Below are 17,327 nucleotides of genomic sequence, written 5' to 3' on the forward strand. Positions count from 1 at the left end.
CGGAAGGATTGTTCCTGCTGTTCTCCCCAATGCCAGCGTGTGTCTTTGCGCAACAACTGGTTAAGCGGCTGCGCTAACTCAGCACAATTAGGAATGAATTGCCGGTAAAAACCAACCATACCTAGAAAACGCTGCAAGGCTTTTACGTTACCGGGAACCGGAAACTCCATGATCGCCTTTAGTTTGTCATCGCTAGGACTGATGGTGACTCCGTCCACCACGAAGCCGAGAAGGCTGATCCTAGGGGATGCCAGCTGTACCTTGCGGGGGTTAATGGTTAGCCCCGCCTGCTTCATCCTTGCAAGGACGATTGACAGGTGTTCCAAGTATTCCTGAAAACTTCTGGAAAACACTGCGACATCATCCATGTACGCCGTCGCGAAATTGTACTTCGCATCTCCTAATACAGTGTCCATCAACCGCTGGAAACTGGCTGGTGAGTTAGACAGACCGAAAGGCATCCGTACGGACTCGAACAGACCCCTACACTCTTAAACCCGTACCTTTTATTGTAACATTTAGAAACATGTAACTTCTATATAGACGTAGATTTCGAGATTTCTTATAGGTTACACCACTGTAACGTATATTTAGAGGTTAAAAGCGACCAAAGTCATGTCTTTACAACACGAATAGAAGTTACATCTCGGAAAAAACAAAAACAGCTTGTTGTAACTTATAAATGTTCCCTCTACTCCGACACTGTAACTTCTAAGCGAAATCTCCAACGATAATTTCTTTGTTAATTTCTTATCGTTTGTTTTCCTTCTGTTGCGAATCTACGCTGTTATTTTTTATCTGTTTCAGCGTCATCTAAACGTCGACTACATGTTATCAATGCTGTATGAACACAGATTATAAGTTCGCAGTCTGGAATACTGTTAGAATGTTTCTTTCTAAAGGGTGGAAAACCATTGTCAATGCCGCAACCACCAAGATTTCCGATTTCGCTGCGTAGCTGGGCCTGGTCTAGGTCTATCCACACTGAGAGCGGTTTCCTTGAAACGCTTAACGCTCGTCGTCCGTCCGTTAACAAGTGTAATCTGTTTTAATCAGTGGTTTTCCTCGCGCTTATCATAGTATCGTCAGGAACAACGGAAAAGCTAGATGTCGCTAGCAAACAAGGATATTTTCGGTGTTCTCAAGGGAAAGTGTAGTGAGTGCGAAGACTGCAAAGAATATATAACCGAAAACGAACGTCATCCACCGCAGCCCTAATTCACACACTTCATACACTGGGTAAGTGTACATTTTGTGCTAGGTACGTGCGTTATTTTGATAGCAAGAGCTCTTAGCGCATGTTTGTTGTGATTATGGCAAGCGTTTTGCGATCCTGCATATGAACGCCACTTACGCTTGCTACTTTCCTGCTCTTACTTGGTCGCCAAGTCAATACACCGGCGTGCATTTTGCGAGCTGCGGATATATGCATCGAGATATATAATTCGCAGCTTCATACTTGTTGTATTCTTACGATATTCTAAGAGTAAATCGCGGAGTGAACGCCTTCCCGCATTTATGCTGCTCTCTCAGTGTACCTTGTGCTTTGTACGGATTTGAATGGTTCCGTAAATGTTACTCTCATTGCCCAAACTTTTGTACCCAGGATCCCACATGCAGGTTCACATACCGTCACCAGCGCAATGCAGTACCTCACAAACTCGTCCCAGAGCGCCTCCAACGCTGATAACGCAGTTATGTGGTGTCTCCTGCGTTACTGTACACTCATATTCCTCAAGGTTGTGTGCGTTTTATGTAATACTGTATTGCCCTTTGCGCTCGCCTCTGCAACACGAATGTGGAATAAAATTTTTTTCTTCTGCAATTCTCCATTTCGTTGGGTCTGTTCAGCTTAGGAAACATAGGTCAGTTGTTTTGACTCACTGGCTTCCTCGCACTTTTATGCATTGCTTCTCACTTAGAAGATAGTTCTTTTTTCCACATACCTTTGGTAAAGCGACCATGGTTTCTCCTCACATCAGAATCGCACTTGTGCACAATGTGTCACCTCTAGATAGACTTCTGTTTTTGTAATATACATATATGCAAGATCTCCTTTTCTGCTGGTGCATTTTGGTATATTGGTGTGTTCTGTAAATGTCTGTCCATATCCCACACACAGGGTGTTTGTTTTTATTCGCATCATAGCAGCGCTCATTTGACAGGTGGGTTATGTTAATTTTCGCAAATTAACCCATCCGTAGTTACAAACATTTCCGACATTTCCTGACGCATGTGTTTGTAACTACGGATCGATTAATTAGCAAAGATTCACATAACTCACCTGCCAAATGAGCGATACTCTGTTGCGAATAAAAATGAACATCCTGTATAAAAAGCCGCACGTTGGCGTAACCTTTATGGGCAGGTGCTGGATTGAAGGTCGTAACCTCTAATTAGTGGGTTTCCTTGTAACTTTTATAAAAGGTACTGCTCAGAGGGTACTTGGTAACTTCTGAAATAGAGGGTAAAATATTGCGATTTTTTACCCTTTACTAAAGGGTACCGAGTTAAGAGTGTATGACAGGTAAAGGCTGTCTTCGGGACATCCTCTTGGGCAACTTGGCTCTGCAAGAACCCTCTGCTACAATCAAGCGTTGAAAACACCGCAGCGTTGTCCAGGGAATACATGATTGATTCGATGGACGGGAAAGGATAAAAGTCCATTACAGTTACTGCGTTAAGTCGACGATAGTCGACGCATAACCTTGCCGTACCATCACGTTTCGGAGCCAGGACGACAGGAAACGTCCAAGGGCTCTGGGATCTCTGAACTGCACCGGTTTGGAGCATTTCTTCTAGAGCAGCGTCTAACAAAGCGCGCTTATGTACGCTCAAAGGTCTTGGATTACAACGCCAGGGCCTAGCGTTACCCGTGTCTATGCTATGCTGTAACAGAGACGTCTTACCGGGTTTTTCCGTAAAGATACCGTCGTACTGCCGCAATACTTGTTGAAGCTGACGGCGCTCCTCCTCAGGACCATGGAATGACCCCAAGACAGTCGGGAGTGCAGACGGTTCGGTGGAGACTGCTGCAGCTTGCTGTGCTGTGCAATCGTCCGCTGCTGTAGCGAAGGGGAAGAACCCTGTTGAGCCATGGTAAACGTATCCTCCATTGGGCAGGTCCAGCGCCAACTTGTGCCGAATGATGAAATCCCTGCCCAGGATAACGGGCACTGCCAGGCCAGGAAGGTGGACGAAGCGCTGCTTTCGCCGTCTCCCATCGAAACGGAGCCACAGCACAACTGCAGATTGTGCTGGAATGACGTCATTGGAAGCAAGACGAAGGGTGACCTCAGTAGTCTGCAGAACTACTTGTCTTTGCAGGCAGTGCTCGTAAACACAGTCGCCGATGAGAGAGAGTGTAGCTCCCGTGTCTATAAGGGCGATGTAGTTTCTGCCCAAAATGCGACCTGCGATATTTGTTTCTCTGTCCTGAATGTCATTCCGAACAGAGAGAGAGCAAAAGGAGCTAATGCGTCTCCTTTGGTTGTCTTGCTGCTTGCAGAGCCAGCTTTTGCATGATCAAGGCCGCTGCTAGCGACCGTTCGTTCGCTCTTTCGGCAGATAGCCGACGTCGTTAAGCGAGCGTTCATGGACATCGGCTGCGGCCGTTTCCCGTTGGCACATTACGGGTATTCGGCCCTCGGTGCGGACAGTCCCGACGGAAATGTTCAGGGCTGCCGCAATTCCAACAGACGACGGACCTTTGCGGCTGCGGGCGCGGCATGCAGATGCTGCCGTTCCCGCTGCCTGTCCATAGTTTCGCCAGCTGTGTTGCCGGGTTGACCACGATCATTAGGCAGGACGGGTCTGTCATGGCTCGTTCCCGCGGGGATCGCCCTCTGTCCATGACGGAAGGGATCAATTGCTCGGCGGGATGGCTCCGCATAAGGATTGCGATGGTGCTCATCCTGTCCCACTGCAGGTAGGCGTTCGACCGAGGCTGCTCCCGCTGACTACGCACAGCGTGGTTCTAACGCCCATTCAGGCGGCAACGGGGGCCGATATTCGAGTTCGGCTAGGAGGTCGCCCTGTATGGTACGAGCCTCCTGCGCCAACGCTTCAAGACTATCAAAGCGATGGGCTCGAAGGTAGGGCCGGAAGCGTGGGTGGCACTGACGGATAGCCCGTGCTACTCGCTGCTGCTCTGTTGCAGTTGGTTGTGCTCTGCTGTACAGCTCTTGCAGGGCCCGTACGAATTCTGCCAACGTCTCATCTGGATGCTGAGTATGTTTGTGCAGCTCCTCCAGGATACGATATTCGTAATCCGGGGGAAGGAAATCGTTTTTAAACCGCTGCTTGAAGTCCTGCAAGGACGTGAACCTCCACTGCAGTCGAAGCCAGCGGGCGGCGTCTTCTACCAAAGCAACCTGCAGGATGCGTAGGATCAAGACCTCGTCTGAGATTCCCATACCAGCCTGATAGGCGGTAAGGTCATCCAAGAAGTCTGCGACTGACTTTCTATCGGTGTACCCTGAGAACGTAGGAACAGGGATTGTCAGTCGGACGGGCGCTTGTGCCTGCGGCGGCGAAACCAACCCGGCATCAAGGCGTCGCGTCATCAACGAGCACAGCTCTGCCATACGTAACAGAAGCTCTGCCGTTGCTGTGGTGTCTGACTGCGGCACTGCAGATACCGCAGTCGACGTACCTTGGGATGGAGGCACGGCAGGTGCCTTCTCATCGCCGGCCGGTCCTCTCGGCTCCGTAGGCGCCAGGGCGACGTGTACCGGCCGCTCCTCCGAGTGGGACCGTTGGGGTACCGGGGCCTTCGCTCCTCGTTGTACCCGCGTGGAGGCGTACGGTCCCTCAGCTGTAAGGGCTCGGACACCGGACACAACTACAATACTCAAACAAAAGATAAACAGCAAAAGTGCTGCCCTGACAAAACCGGATACGCCGGAGAAATGAAAACACAAAATGATCAAAGCAGCACAATCCAGCGGTACCACGATGAACAAAAAATTTCAAACGTCAAAATAGCGCAACAGTAAATGAAACGTGCTGCGTCTTCCACGTCATCGAACGAACGAGCTCGTGCCCCACGTCTGGGCGCCATTTGTGGGAGCCTATTCCCACTCTCGGGGGCAAAGCCCGTCCATTCGACCCCCGTGGAAAGCGAGGCACAGAGACAAAGCCAAAATACGGAAAGAAACATGATATTTAGTAACTCCCATAATGGAATCTTTACACCGAGAATGTTCTCCAAGCCTGTCGTTCCACACACCGTCTCCGAGGCCAGCCGCTCCAGGCTCTCATCTCGCTCACACGCGCTCACGGTTTTTGATCTGTCCAAGCCAAGGCCCCTCTCACAGCGCGTGAGGCTAACATCTGACCTAGACACAGGTTTTGCCTGCTGCCATATATGTGTGGTGGCCGGATTCACCACAAGTTACACCCAAAAGGTAAAACTTGTTGGAGTAGAAATGTGGTTGCAATGCAGCTCTACCGAAATGGGTAGAAAATCATACCTTTTTTTTAGAGTGTACGTCCTCTGACTCGTCATTTGTGCTCCAGTCTAAGGCACACCCTTCCTCTTCCTGAACTTCCCCCACAATGCACAATGCAATGTGGTCAGATGCGTTGCGTTCCACAATGCAATGCAGTGAACAATGCACTTGAGGATTCAGCCACGCTGAACCTGGCAGCAGATGCAGCAGCTGACCGCCTCTGCCACCTTGAATTTGTTATCAATAAATAAGTGCCAGGTAGCTTTAGTTCAAGCTCATTGTTGACACATTCAACTGGCTTAGCATAAAAGCGTTTAGCATAAAAGCGTAGCCTCGATGTTTTATTTGCATTGACGGCTGTGACGTTGTGGCATTGTGACGGCATTGACGTTGATATGGCTGTGACGTTGTCTCAATGTTGCAGTTACATAACACAAACGTTCCCTCCATGTTTTATTAGCGTTACGGAATATGGCTGTGACGCTGTCTCAATGTTGCAGCAACATAACACAAACGTTCCCTCCATGTTTTATTTGCGTTGACGGAACATGGCTGTGACGCTGTCACTATGTTGCGGAAATGTTCTCCAGCATCGTTGCTGGCAAACAATTTTTCAAGGGGACATTACCCGCATTAGCACTATGTTCAAGGTAACATTTCCACAATGGTCCTGCAAAAGATGGTGCGACTATATGGTGCGGTCAGGTGCTTAGATGAGTAATGTTGCTCGAAGGTGACTGAGGAACGTTTAGACACTGTTCCTTAGCAACATTGCAACGTTAGCAACGTTGCAAGAACATAGTAAAATGGATAGTAACATTGGCCCACTTTTGGAAATATTATAGTAATGTTAATGAATGTTGAAAAACGTTGCTCCACATTGGACAACATTCTCAATGTTGTTCTCAAGATTCTCAAAGTTGCAGCAACAATGTGTGTTACTAGGGTAGGTACCAGAAACTGGACACATGGAGATGCCTATGAAGTCCAAGAAGTGGTAGGTACCCCGCTCAGGATGCAACAACCACCTCCTCCTTGCGACGCAGTCAAGCACTTATATTCGTTTGTCTAATCCCGTTTCGCGTCGAAACGTAACGTGTGTGTACATACCCCATGTGTCGTTCTCCGCTTGCCGCTTTCTTGTGGTACTCAGTCGAAAAAATGGATGGCACATAGGAGGGGTGCATCTCAGTTTCTCTCTTGCAGTTGCCGACTAAATGAACGCTGCAAATCCTTGACGTCGCGGACGGAACCCAGTCAGACCCGTCATCACTGTTTGGATAAACATGTGTCTCACGGTTAAATTGCAATAGAACACAGACTCACACGCGCACAAAGCGTGTTATCGTCCGATTTTGGGCATGGTGACATGAACGGTAACTATGAAATTTACTTACTTTTTACGGTACACAGTGGCAATCCAAGCGTTCCGCCTTTCAGCCTCCCAGGGCTTCCCAGGGAAGCGATAGAACGCGATGCTTGGAACACGTCCTCTGACATTTTCTAAGCTGTTGTGGCAGCCAACAACGCAGCAATACTGCGTTCTCCTACGTTTCTTGCGTGTTGGCGTGCCCAAAGCAGGATTTTGTCGCGCACGCTGCATGCTTTACCTCTACCGTCCCGGCCTCCTGTACGACCGAAGAGTTCGCTTTGCTACCGCTAGGCCTTGAATTGGTGCTCGCGTAGCCAGGCAAACTTCAGCGCTAGAGGCCTATACTTCGTATTCAGGGACTTTAGTTGTACGGAGCCAAGACCCTCTCCTAATGTCCAAGTCCGGGAGACGCCATGATCGATATTCTGGGTTCGGCCGGATTCGGCCGCAGCCTTTCCACGTGTGAAGACCAGGTGTGTTCGGCGCAATAGTATGCAAGTGGCTTCCGCTTCTGCTGGGCTCCATGTGCCATGCCGTGTGCTCAAGTGTGTTTGTTTTGTCTGCCATCACCTGTGCGATTGGATAGGGAACGAGTATCGTACGGTTTAAACCTTGTGCTGCGACATGAAAGAACGGCGCACGGAACTCGTAGGAGCACCGTTCGTAACATGCAAGGTCTGTTCCGTATCGACCATGGCGGTTCACATGTTGAGATGCCCCCCTTAGCTGGCTTGGTTTCTAGTTATTATGAGAGTTCTGTGGATCGGTCAGAGCTAGCACCAATAGTTTTTCGCAGTCCTGACCAAGCTACTCAATCACGGTCAGAAACTGTGAGAAAGAAGAAGAAGCAGGGATCTCACGTGACAGCAACTAGCCTTCTGGAAGACCCTTTTGAGAAGTAAAGTGGCCTTTGGTCTGGGTGTATTTTACATTGCTAGCCATGTCCCAAGTGAAAAGTATCCTGCAGAAATTCGCAACGTCTAAGATCAAGCGCAGGCTATCCTTCGCAGCAAATGTTAAAAATCCGGATGACGAACCGATCCCACCACCAGAGGCTTTCATTGCGAAACGGCCGGTAAGTGTAAAGTTTCTCTCGTTCATGCAGTCCTACTCTTTGGATTAATAGAGACACAATGGTCTGTTCTACGGTGTTTGTGTGTGTCTTGTATAAAGGTGACCATAATACACAACACCTGTGTTGAGGAGGGGGAGTACCGTCATTCTTTTTACCGTAGTAGCGTATCAAGTAGCGTCATTTTGCCTGCGCCGTGGGACGTTATTTTCAAGTAGGTTTCTTTCTTTTTCTTCCGTTATTTAATTATTTTTACGTGCCACCTAGCGTATACATAGAAGAACTTGACTAGAATGTACTCCCCAGCAAACCATTAATATCCCTGGGACATCCCTACAAGATCGCGAACGTCCTGAATATCTCGACATCCATAGGATATCTATGGGATATCGCACAATTTTATCGCGTTTTGGGCTTATTTCAATAAACAACAGATGTCCCTGGTATGTTGGAAGGATATCGCGCTCTAGATGTTTGAATGTCCCATGACAGGCAGCCTGCAGATCCTAGGGATATCTATGGGAGATCCAGGAAAGATTTGTTTGTCCTTATAGAGATAGTAACCTGAATTAAAAACACAGTAGTTAATAGGAAGGGATGTCAGGAATGTTAGTGGGTATACTTTGAGTTGATACAGATACACAGGAATTGCGAAGATACATCCTCGTCACCGTTACAAATGGTTTACGCCACGCTACCCTTAACGAACGTGTGTGTAACGATTTGTATTTCAGTATACGTTCCATCCAACTCACAAATAGATGCTACTGCGGGTTATTCCAAGTGGTCCAAGTGAGGTGGGCAGGGTCCGGCACATATGCTGGCAGGTCCCACGGTGTTGCTGTACTGTGATGAATCTTGTTAGGCTCAGGTAATGTGTTTGTTCCCAAACGGGAACAATGGTATCAAACGGGTTAAAACACACAATAAATATTATTTGCTGGTACACAGTTGCAGAAGCACTCTACAAACACTAAATATCTCATGCACAAAATTTTTAAATGCAAAATTTCGTAATCTCCCATATATATCCAAATATCCGTGACAGATGTCGTAGGGACTTTCAGTGGATCTACAAACATGGCAGAAATGCTAGTCGCTGGGATATCGCATGGATGTAAAACGGATCTGTGGCAAACTCCAATGGATATCCAAACGTCCCGGGCGAGATATCTTAGGGACATTTGCTGGGTCCTTCTTTAGCGTGTCTTCACGCTTGCACATATGACTTGAACGAATGTCATTTGAAAGATTTGTGGCGAAGGATAGACCAAAACGACCAATACCTACGAGTGGCGACAATATTTTCAAGTTAACTACATTTCAAGGGGAGAGCAATGCTCTACATCTGGCGGTGGCCAGCGAACTGTGGCCGGCGTTGTCTCCATTGGACTCTCGCAACATGGCGTCACCTATTCAGCTGTTGATGGAAACTGTTAAGGAACATCCGTGCCTATATAAAACACGACGGATGGATTTAGAGCCAGGTAAAAGAACAGCTGGAAAGACGTGGGAGTTTCTTGTTGAATTCAGTGTCCATGTTTGCGGGCAGCAAACGTATTACAGTAGTACAAACATAGCCGTGCCAACGGTGGAACACGGATTGTCTTTATAGTCGAATTCCAGCACGCGGATAGTTGCCAGATATGACTGCTTTCCCACTACAAAATGTGAAAATGTTCGGTAGCATTTTCGTTGCGCTGCGCTGAATCACGTCCGAATATGATCCCGGTAGAATGAGGAAGCGTGGCGTAGCGAACGCTCGCTGTCGGCGTGGAACGTCGGACTACGTCGGACCCCAAATCTGCCTTTAGAGGAGCAGCGAAGTGTGTGTTGAGAAGATTTGACTTTAAACACTGTTTAATTCACCAAGCACTCTATCAGGAGGGACCATGCAAGGTGTTTTATCACCACGGAATTCAATTTTCAAAAATGCACCAATAAATCAGTCAGTCGCATCTGTGGTGTAAGAAGCCCAGCGTAACGTAGGAGCCGTGAGGATGCCCCGTCAAGGGTATCGTGATCGGGCCCACCTGGTTAAGGAGTGACGTCAACCACACTCATCCTTTTACGGCCGCAAAGTGGATCGCAAAATCACTTTTGTGCAAGAGCGCGTGGTGTTTGTCGGGCAGACTGCGCTTCCAAGACGCGTCATGCTATGGCGTCTGTCGCTCATGGTCCATGCTGACGCAAGGCCCACGTGGCTACTTTGCAGGCACCTTGATTTTACTTCTCAACAAGCTACTTCTCAAAACATGCTCGCATTAGTCGCGTTCAGTTGACAAACGATGATTCATTCGATGATTCTGACGTTTTCGCGGGGAACACAACTGCTACGGTTCATAACACGAAGTTTGTTCTTCCACGAACAACGTGTCTGACACATGGAAGAAGCCGACATTTGTCGTAAATCCTTGAATCCCAAGACAGACAAGTAGAAGCAAAAAAATTTGCAAATGTACCGTTTACATGGGCAAACTCGGACTCAGGGTCAGGTAATACAACACCTAAGCCGAGGCGGTTACAAAAATAGTTACAAAAACTCAAAGGGCCGCCTCTTTAGATCAATGTGAGGGTTGTCTGTTGTGCAGTACAGGCTAATCTTCGTGTGATGCTATGACGTCTGTCTCCTTTACGTTCTCCTCCTTATGGCCCTTATCGCTTTCAGTAGATGGTTCATCCCAAACCACCCATTTTAGAACGCAACAGACATGTATTATTCTAACGAGACTGATTTTACTCATAACTCATACTTTATACCTTACAGAGCTTGAGCAATTTGGGACAATCAACAGGCGGTGGTCAAGGAAACGCGGCAGTGGGACCCGCCCCCGCTGCTGCCCCGGCTCGCCCTGGTGGTCGAATGCAGGTGGAAGTGGTGCGTGACCAAGACGGCATCCTCTCGGACGCCCTCGGTGGAGACGCCGCTGCAGCCATACCGCTCCTGTTGTGCGTGGGCCTCTGCTTGTGCCTTGTCGCAGGGGGTTTCATCATCGTACTGCAGGCACTGTCCGGAACCACATCGAGCGAATCGTTGGAGACCACCGTCAGTGGTACAAATCTCACCAGCGCCAAGATGACTAAACCGAACCCAGGCGGCAGGCGGGGAGACGAGGGCCCTATATTGACCGAGCCTTCTGCAGATACTGTTGTGTCGACAGTCCAATCCCATTCGAACGAATATCAGGATGGTACCACAGGCGACTCCTCAAGATAGCGAATGGACGTCCTGAGAATATCATCATCGTACCCTCCAGCCACGACACACAGCATAGTTCGTGGTGTACATTTGCAGTATATATATACATTTATTTGGCGTGCTTGTAGTTTCATGTGCTCGATTTTTCTGCGCAGCAGCATGTAACGAGGCGAGAACAGCAACAACTACTTTATCTACTTTATTGGAAAGGTGAAGATTGGGGAGTTTCATCGCCAAGAGCGATAACTCTGTCCCCAAAACTAGAATGTTAATGATAATGAGGTTCTGGGTATTCGATCCAGAGAATGCGATCACGAACGAAATAATTGAGAGGCAAAATTTTATAGTCGTCTTTGTGTGTCACATAGTTGTCTGTGCTTCCTCAAAGGGACTACCGCATCCGGAAACGTATGTATGAGACCGATACGACAATGTTCGTCACCGCATCACAGGAAACTTGGCCAATTTTCCCTTCTGAAAACAGCTTATATATTAAATAGACGAGTTTCAAAGATTCGCAATCCCTCTGCAGCTAGCACCATGATGGCGTAAGCCAGGCACACGAATGGGAGCGCAGCGCAGGCGATTGTCTCCGAGGTCGTCTGCTTGACGTTCGCATTACAATATAGTAAGTGAAAATTCTCGGTAAATATGCCGACTTTCGCTCACCAGTGTTTGTTCCGGGACGACCATGTGGGGTGGAGCACGGTGTTACGCTCCTGGATGTACGAACACGTCCGACGCTAAACAGAAAGAACATTCCGCAATCCGATCACAGAGCAGACGCCGTACCCTAGTGTTCTGGCTCGCCCGCCCACCTGTCGGTCGGTCGGCAAAGCTACCAAGGTCCACCCAGCCGCTCCGTGATTGATTTTGTCTGCGCCAAAGGGCGCTCACTGATTGGCCTTTGTCGGGTGACTTTTCCAGATAGGGAATCCCGGAATACTCTCAACATGCGGCGTCTACGTGCTACATCACACTGCACATGAACAACGCCACCAATTCCTGTCGGATTTCCAGCGTTATTATTAGTGATGAACGAGGAGTAAAACGGCGCTATACAGGGTGTTTCTTTTTCGCTGCAACGAATTTTCATAAAAGAGTTTCCTTAGGGCGTTTTACGTTGCTCATTGGATTACTCGACGGGGCTGCTACTAGGAAACCGTGTTTTGTCTCAATTAGGGGGACTAATGAACAGACGTATTTTATCAACTTCTTAATTGTTGAGTTTAGGGAGCACATTGCAGTTGTGATATTAAAGATTTATCTCCACATGATCCGCTCGAACTACTGATGAAGCACAAAAGTAATCGGAGCCCGCGCTGCAGACCTCTTTCACCTCCGCCGTCTGGGCGAACCGCAAGTGATCGACAAAAGAGCGATAGTGACGTCGATATCCCCGCCATCACTTAACGTCACAGAAAAACGACATATGCGATTCTGGCAATCCCTTATCGCGGTATGTTTCACGGTATTTGTTCTGGGTTTCTTTTTGGCTTTCTTTTCTTCCATCTTGTGTTGGCAGTCGCTCGCCGTATCACTCCTTTCATACTGCTGTACACAGCTCTTGCCCTTCACCGGAACGATAAGCGCTGATATGTAGTGTAGGGTGCCGACGGGTCGGAAGAAGAAGAAGCGAAGAGGTTAGTTAGAACACGGGCAAGGGCTGAGAATAAAACGAAGGTCCTTGTGTTGGGCACCTCAGGTCTAATGTGTTATGGGACTGAGAGGTCCTCTCAGGCTGGTGGACCTCTGAGGCTGAGAGGACCTCTCAGATTGACAGGACCTCTCAGGACCTCTCAGAAGCTAATGCCCAGATCTGACATCGGAACATCAATGTTCAATTTCGCCGTCTACGCTGCACCTGTCGTCGGAGCGGTACAATCATACAGTGCTATGATACACCAGAGATAGATACAGACAAGTACATGTCACAAAACTCCACATATATTGAGTTCCTTCGATTGTACAGATACACTCAAGGCATGCACACTGCTATCAGATTATCTAACAGTTATTTCAAATGTCTTGCAGAATTTTGAATATCGATCTAATATTTGTTGAAGGATCGCTCGCAAGAAACTGCACGAAACGGTAAGTAGCAGCAACAGAAACTAGATTTAGCACTTACACGTCTACGAAAGCATACAGTCATCATCAACACATACTGCCGTATTCCACAAAGCGTGAACTCATGGGACACATATTCGCAATGTCCGTACAGCGGCGATGAAAAATATTCTTGAGGAACTCTGCTTCTCGGTGATCAAGTTCGTCTGTTTTACGTATACTTGGGGACCCGGATGCCACCGTCTGGTTTTCCTTGCTTGCGTAAGACGCCAACTAACTGGCGAGATTGGGTTCTCACCACCTGTCGCTTCGTACGAGATTCATCTGTAAGAAATACAATTTCAAAATGTCAGTGTAAGTGAGTGTGTAGGCATTGAAATACAGTCGACCCGCGTTTATCCGGACTTCGTTTATCCGAATCCTGCGCTATCCGGACAAAATAGCATGGGGACGGATTTCTCCCCATGTATTTCGCCCTCGTTTATCCGGACTTCAGCTTCCGGACTCGGACGAGAATTCCACGGAACAGAAGTGACTAATACCCAATAATCGGCTTCAGTTATCCGGTTTTTTGTCCAGGAATGACACTTGGCTCTCACCTAGTCAAGCGAGGTCGAGGACCCTGGTTGTGGCCTCCTTTTTACTGACACAAAGACGGTGTTGCTATGAAGAATTTTCTCCCTTTCCGGCTTTGCACGTTAATCCACTCAGCTGACTGGTCATTCAGAGTGAGAAGGTCCGCAACGAGGACTCCTGCGCTGTAATCGCAGATGACGACATCGTCAGTGTCGTCGCTTCCGATAGTGTTCAAAAAGAATCTGATGATGAATGCGGGGATGCACCAGCTATGACGGTAGAAAATCCGCATGCGGCACTGGGAACAGCGCTAGTATTTTCCGAGCAACAAAACAATATTTCGCAAGTTAATGCTGTTAGCAAAGGTTTGCAAGAACTGGATGCGTGTATTAGAATGAAACAGATGACAATGGATAGTTTTCTCTGTAATGCTCAATAAAGATGTCCTTTTAGGATCACTCTGGATTTCGTGTTTCACTTATCCGGTTCCCCCGCTATCCGGTTCCCCCTCTATCCGACATTTTCACAGGAAACGAGGCCGTCCGGATAAACGCGGGTCGACTGTATATAACGTACCGTTTGGCACAAAGCGCCGTTGGTAACCTAACGTGGTTGGTAATCTTCCTATCGGCGCTCATAATGAGTAAACCACCGATGTCCCAAGGACGTCCATATAATGTTACACTCAGGACGATGAAAACATCCTGAGGACATCCTGAAACAATCTTGACATATTTGGGATGTACTCAGAAGTGCCAAAATAACATGCGCGCACGTCCCAAACAAGTCCGTCGTACGTCAGTGACGACCTTTGACGGACCTCTAGTGGACCTTCTCCCTGTGCCTTAGCCAGTCTTATTGTCGTTCCCTGAACATTACACCAACACCGGACAACAGTGCATATGAGTGATACAAACAAGTAACATGATATCAAACTTTTATTTCGTATGAAACTGAGCGTCATTGCATCGTATCACCTCACAAGGTATTACGTGACAGCGTAACATGACAGGCATTCTTCCGCAACTGGTTTTTGAGCACTTACATGCTTTGAAAACATGATGTCCATGAACACACACAGCATTGGTCCACATGGGGTAAACTCAAAAGCATATACCCGCAATGTCCGAACGGCGACGATGAAAAATATGATCACTGAGCACTGAGATAATCGGCGACCATGCTGCGCTGTGTTTCGTACACCTGGAGATTTTCGATATCCCGTCCAGTTTGCCTTTCGTGCTAAAAAATTAACGCCATCAAACTTCGGCGAGATTTCAGTTTTCACCATCTCATCACAAATACGGCCTCCCCTGCCTGCCGTGTCATGTGAGCTTAACCTGGAAGAGGTGCAATTTGAAAAACATCGCTGCAGCAGCGTGTCACTGTGAAGGATGCATCGACCTATACACATACCTTTACACACAGCGCCTATGGTTGCGGTGTGACAGCAGCCTTGCGTTTTTCCTATCAACAGTTCTATTGCCTGCGAAGACGGGTAAACGCATGGATAACCACGTAGTAGCAGCGTAAATGTCTCACATATTACTACTACCTTGAAAACGGGTAAAATCTTGAAAATGACGCAGGGATGACGCCACTTGTCGGAGATCCATAATTCGCATTCATCCGCTACGACGTTTCGACACATCTGTAAAAGAGTAAGCTGCGACACATTCTACTTCTCTGCAAATTATTTATTAAAGCATTCAGCGCCCCATCTGTTTCGCAGTAAACACAAGCCAGTGAAGAACCCTGCAACGCACCTCAGCGTAACTTACCTGATATCTTTAACCATTTCTGTGATGTATCCAGTGCCGGATTTACAGTGGTGGCGGCCCCGGGGCACTGTGCTGTGGGGGCTCCCTCGTGTATTCTATGTATTATTCTATGTATTCGTGTGTTATATGTCTATAAATGACATCGTTTTGTATCTAAAGGACGGCGGCCGTGTGGCACACTAGTCCGAGATTTTTCAGCAGTCGGGTTTTGTCATATTTGAACATTTCGTAGACAAGTGAAATAAATATTCTATTCATGTCTATCCAATGTGTTGTTCGGGGTCGATATGCGTGGACGGAGGAACCAAGTTTCCGTTTCATGGATGCGTTTCAGGCATGCAAAACAGATTTCCCTTCGACAAGACCTCTACTGGTGGGGGCCCCTTTGTGGTGGCGCCCCGGGGCAAGTGCCCCGTCTGCCCTTCCCTAAATCCGGCACTGGATGTATCTTCCCACGTCGTGTGTGTGCTATCCCAACCGCTTTGTTCACCGCAATGAATATATCGGAAGCACCTGAAATTCACGGATTCGACATTAGTATATAACCGGGCCACTGAAGGATCACACGTGACATTTTCACTCTGATAAGTGCTAGTAGGGTCACGGGTACACTGAGCTGACAGATAAAGCATATAAAGTAATAGGAATCAAAAGGGTAATAATGACACTGCTAGCATAAAGTAATATAAACCCACACGCTAGGAAGGATATACCAACCAAAAGTTGCACGAAACATACTGACAGAGAGGCTCGCAGGGCTTCTCGCAGGACTTCTGGACGTATCTTCCAAGGTACAAGTATAAAAGCACGCCCAGGCAACACTAGTAGGGCATAAAAACACCACATTCACAGCAGTCCAGGGCACCAGAGCCATGACGAAACGCGAGACAACAGGAGCGAGATCAAAGCGTGAGAACTCAACGAAGTTTGCAAGCGAAATGGACGCCGCAGCCCCGCTGGACCAGCAGCGGCGGCAGCGCAGAAACGGCAGGATCCAACCACTTAGAGTGGCTTACCCCTTCTACTGCATCCATGCAGATGCTTTTCTGAAGCAGATATGAGTTGAGCAGCACCTAGTTGATACCTGAGCAAGAAAGACCAGAACAGGGATCAGAAAACGTGAAAACTAAAAATTCTATCGGCCGAAAAGTTGCGTATATGCCACAGGTGTGGTGCTATGCTATGCTACGCTAAGCGGCCGAGTGGAATAGGAGCCGACTTACCTCCCTTCCTGCCTTCCACTTATCTATCACTGAATTTACTTGCAGAAGTATCCAAGCGGAATCGAGTTTTTCAGAGTCGGTATCGATGGGCACTAAAAACCATCCAAAGCGGTAACGGCAAAGATGCTTTGCGTGCGTCCCTGCTGCACCATATTTCGAAACTTTACGGCGAGCTGCTCCGACATCCCAGACACGGCGGTGCCGGCTCACGCGCGCCACGAAAACGTTATAATTTCAAACCGACCAATGAGCGCTCGCATACCGAGGGAGCGGCCACATGGGCCAATGGGATGCTCTCGGTAGAGAACTCGCGCTTCGACGTAAAAATTTTGACGTTTCATGACGTTTGATGACGCGAAAGGCTCGCAGCGCCTCACTTTAGTCCGCAAGCGAACTCGCGAGTTTCATCCCCTTGCCGCAGCCCCGCAGCGGCGGCAGCGTAGAAACGGCAGGAATGCAGAACCGGTAGGATGGTGAGCTGCCCAGGCGCTCCTCGGAATAAGGCAAGGGGACGGAAAGTCGCGCGAAGACGGGACCAACGCTATCGGAAAGAGGACATTTTCCTCGTCAAAAACAGACCT

General features: G+C 48.2%; 1 protein-coding gene across 1 annotated transcript; it reads left to right on the top strand.

Annotated features, from left to right (window-relative positions):
- The first annotated feature begins 7,688 nt into the window (after positions 1 to 7,688).
- LOC135397835 (uncharacterized) lies at positions 7,689 to 11,219 on the top strand. Its single transcript, XM_064629379.1, has 2 exons — positions 7,689 to 7,900; positions 10,665 to 11,219. The coding sequence occupies exons 1-2, from the start codon at positions 7,766 to 7,768 to the stop codon at positions 11,112 to 11,114; spliced, it is 585 nt and encodes a 194-aa protein (XP_064485449.1). The 5' UTR covers positions 7,689 to 7,765; the 3' UTR covers positions 11,115 to 11,219.
- The last annotated feature ends 6,108 nt before the right edge of the window (positions 11,220 to 17,327 follow it).

The sequence above is a fragment of the Ornithodoros turicata genome, chromosome 6 (assembly GCF_037126465.1).
Source record: "Ornithodoros turicata isolate Travis chromosome 6, ASM3712646v1, whole genome shotgun sequence".
Lineage (NCBI taxonomy): Eukaryota > Metazoa > Arthropoda > Arachnida > Ixodida > Argasidae > Ornithodoros > Ornithodoros turicata.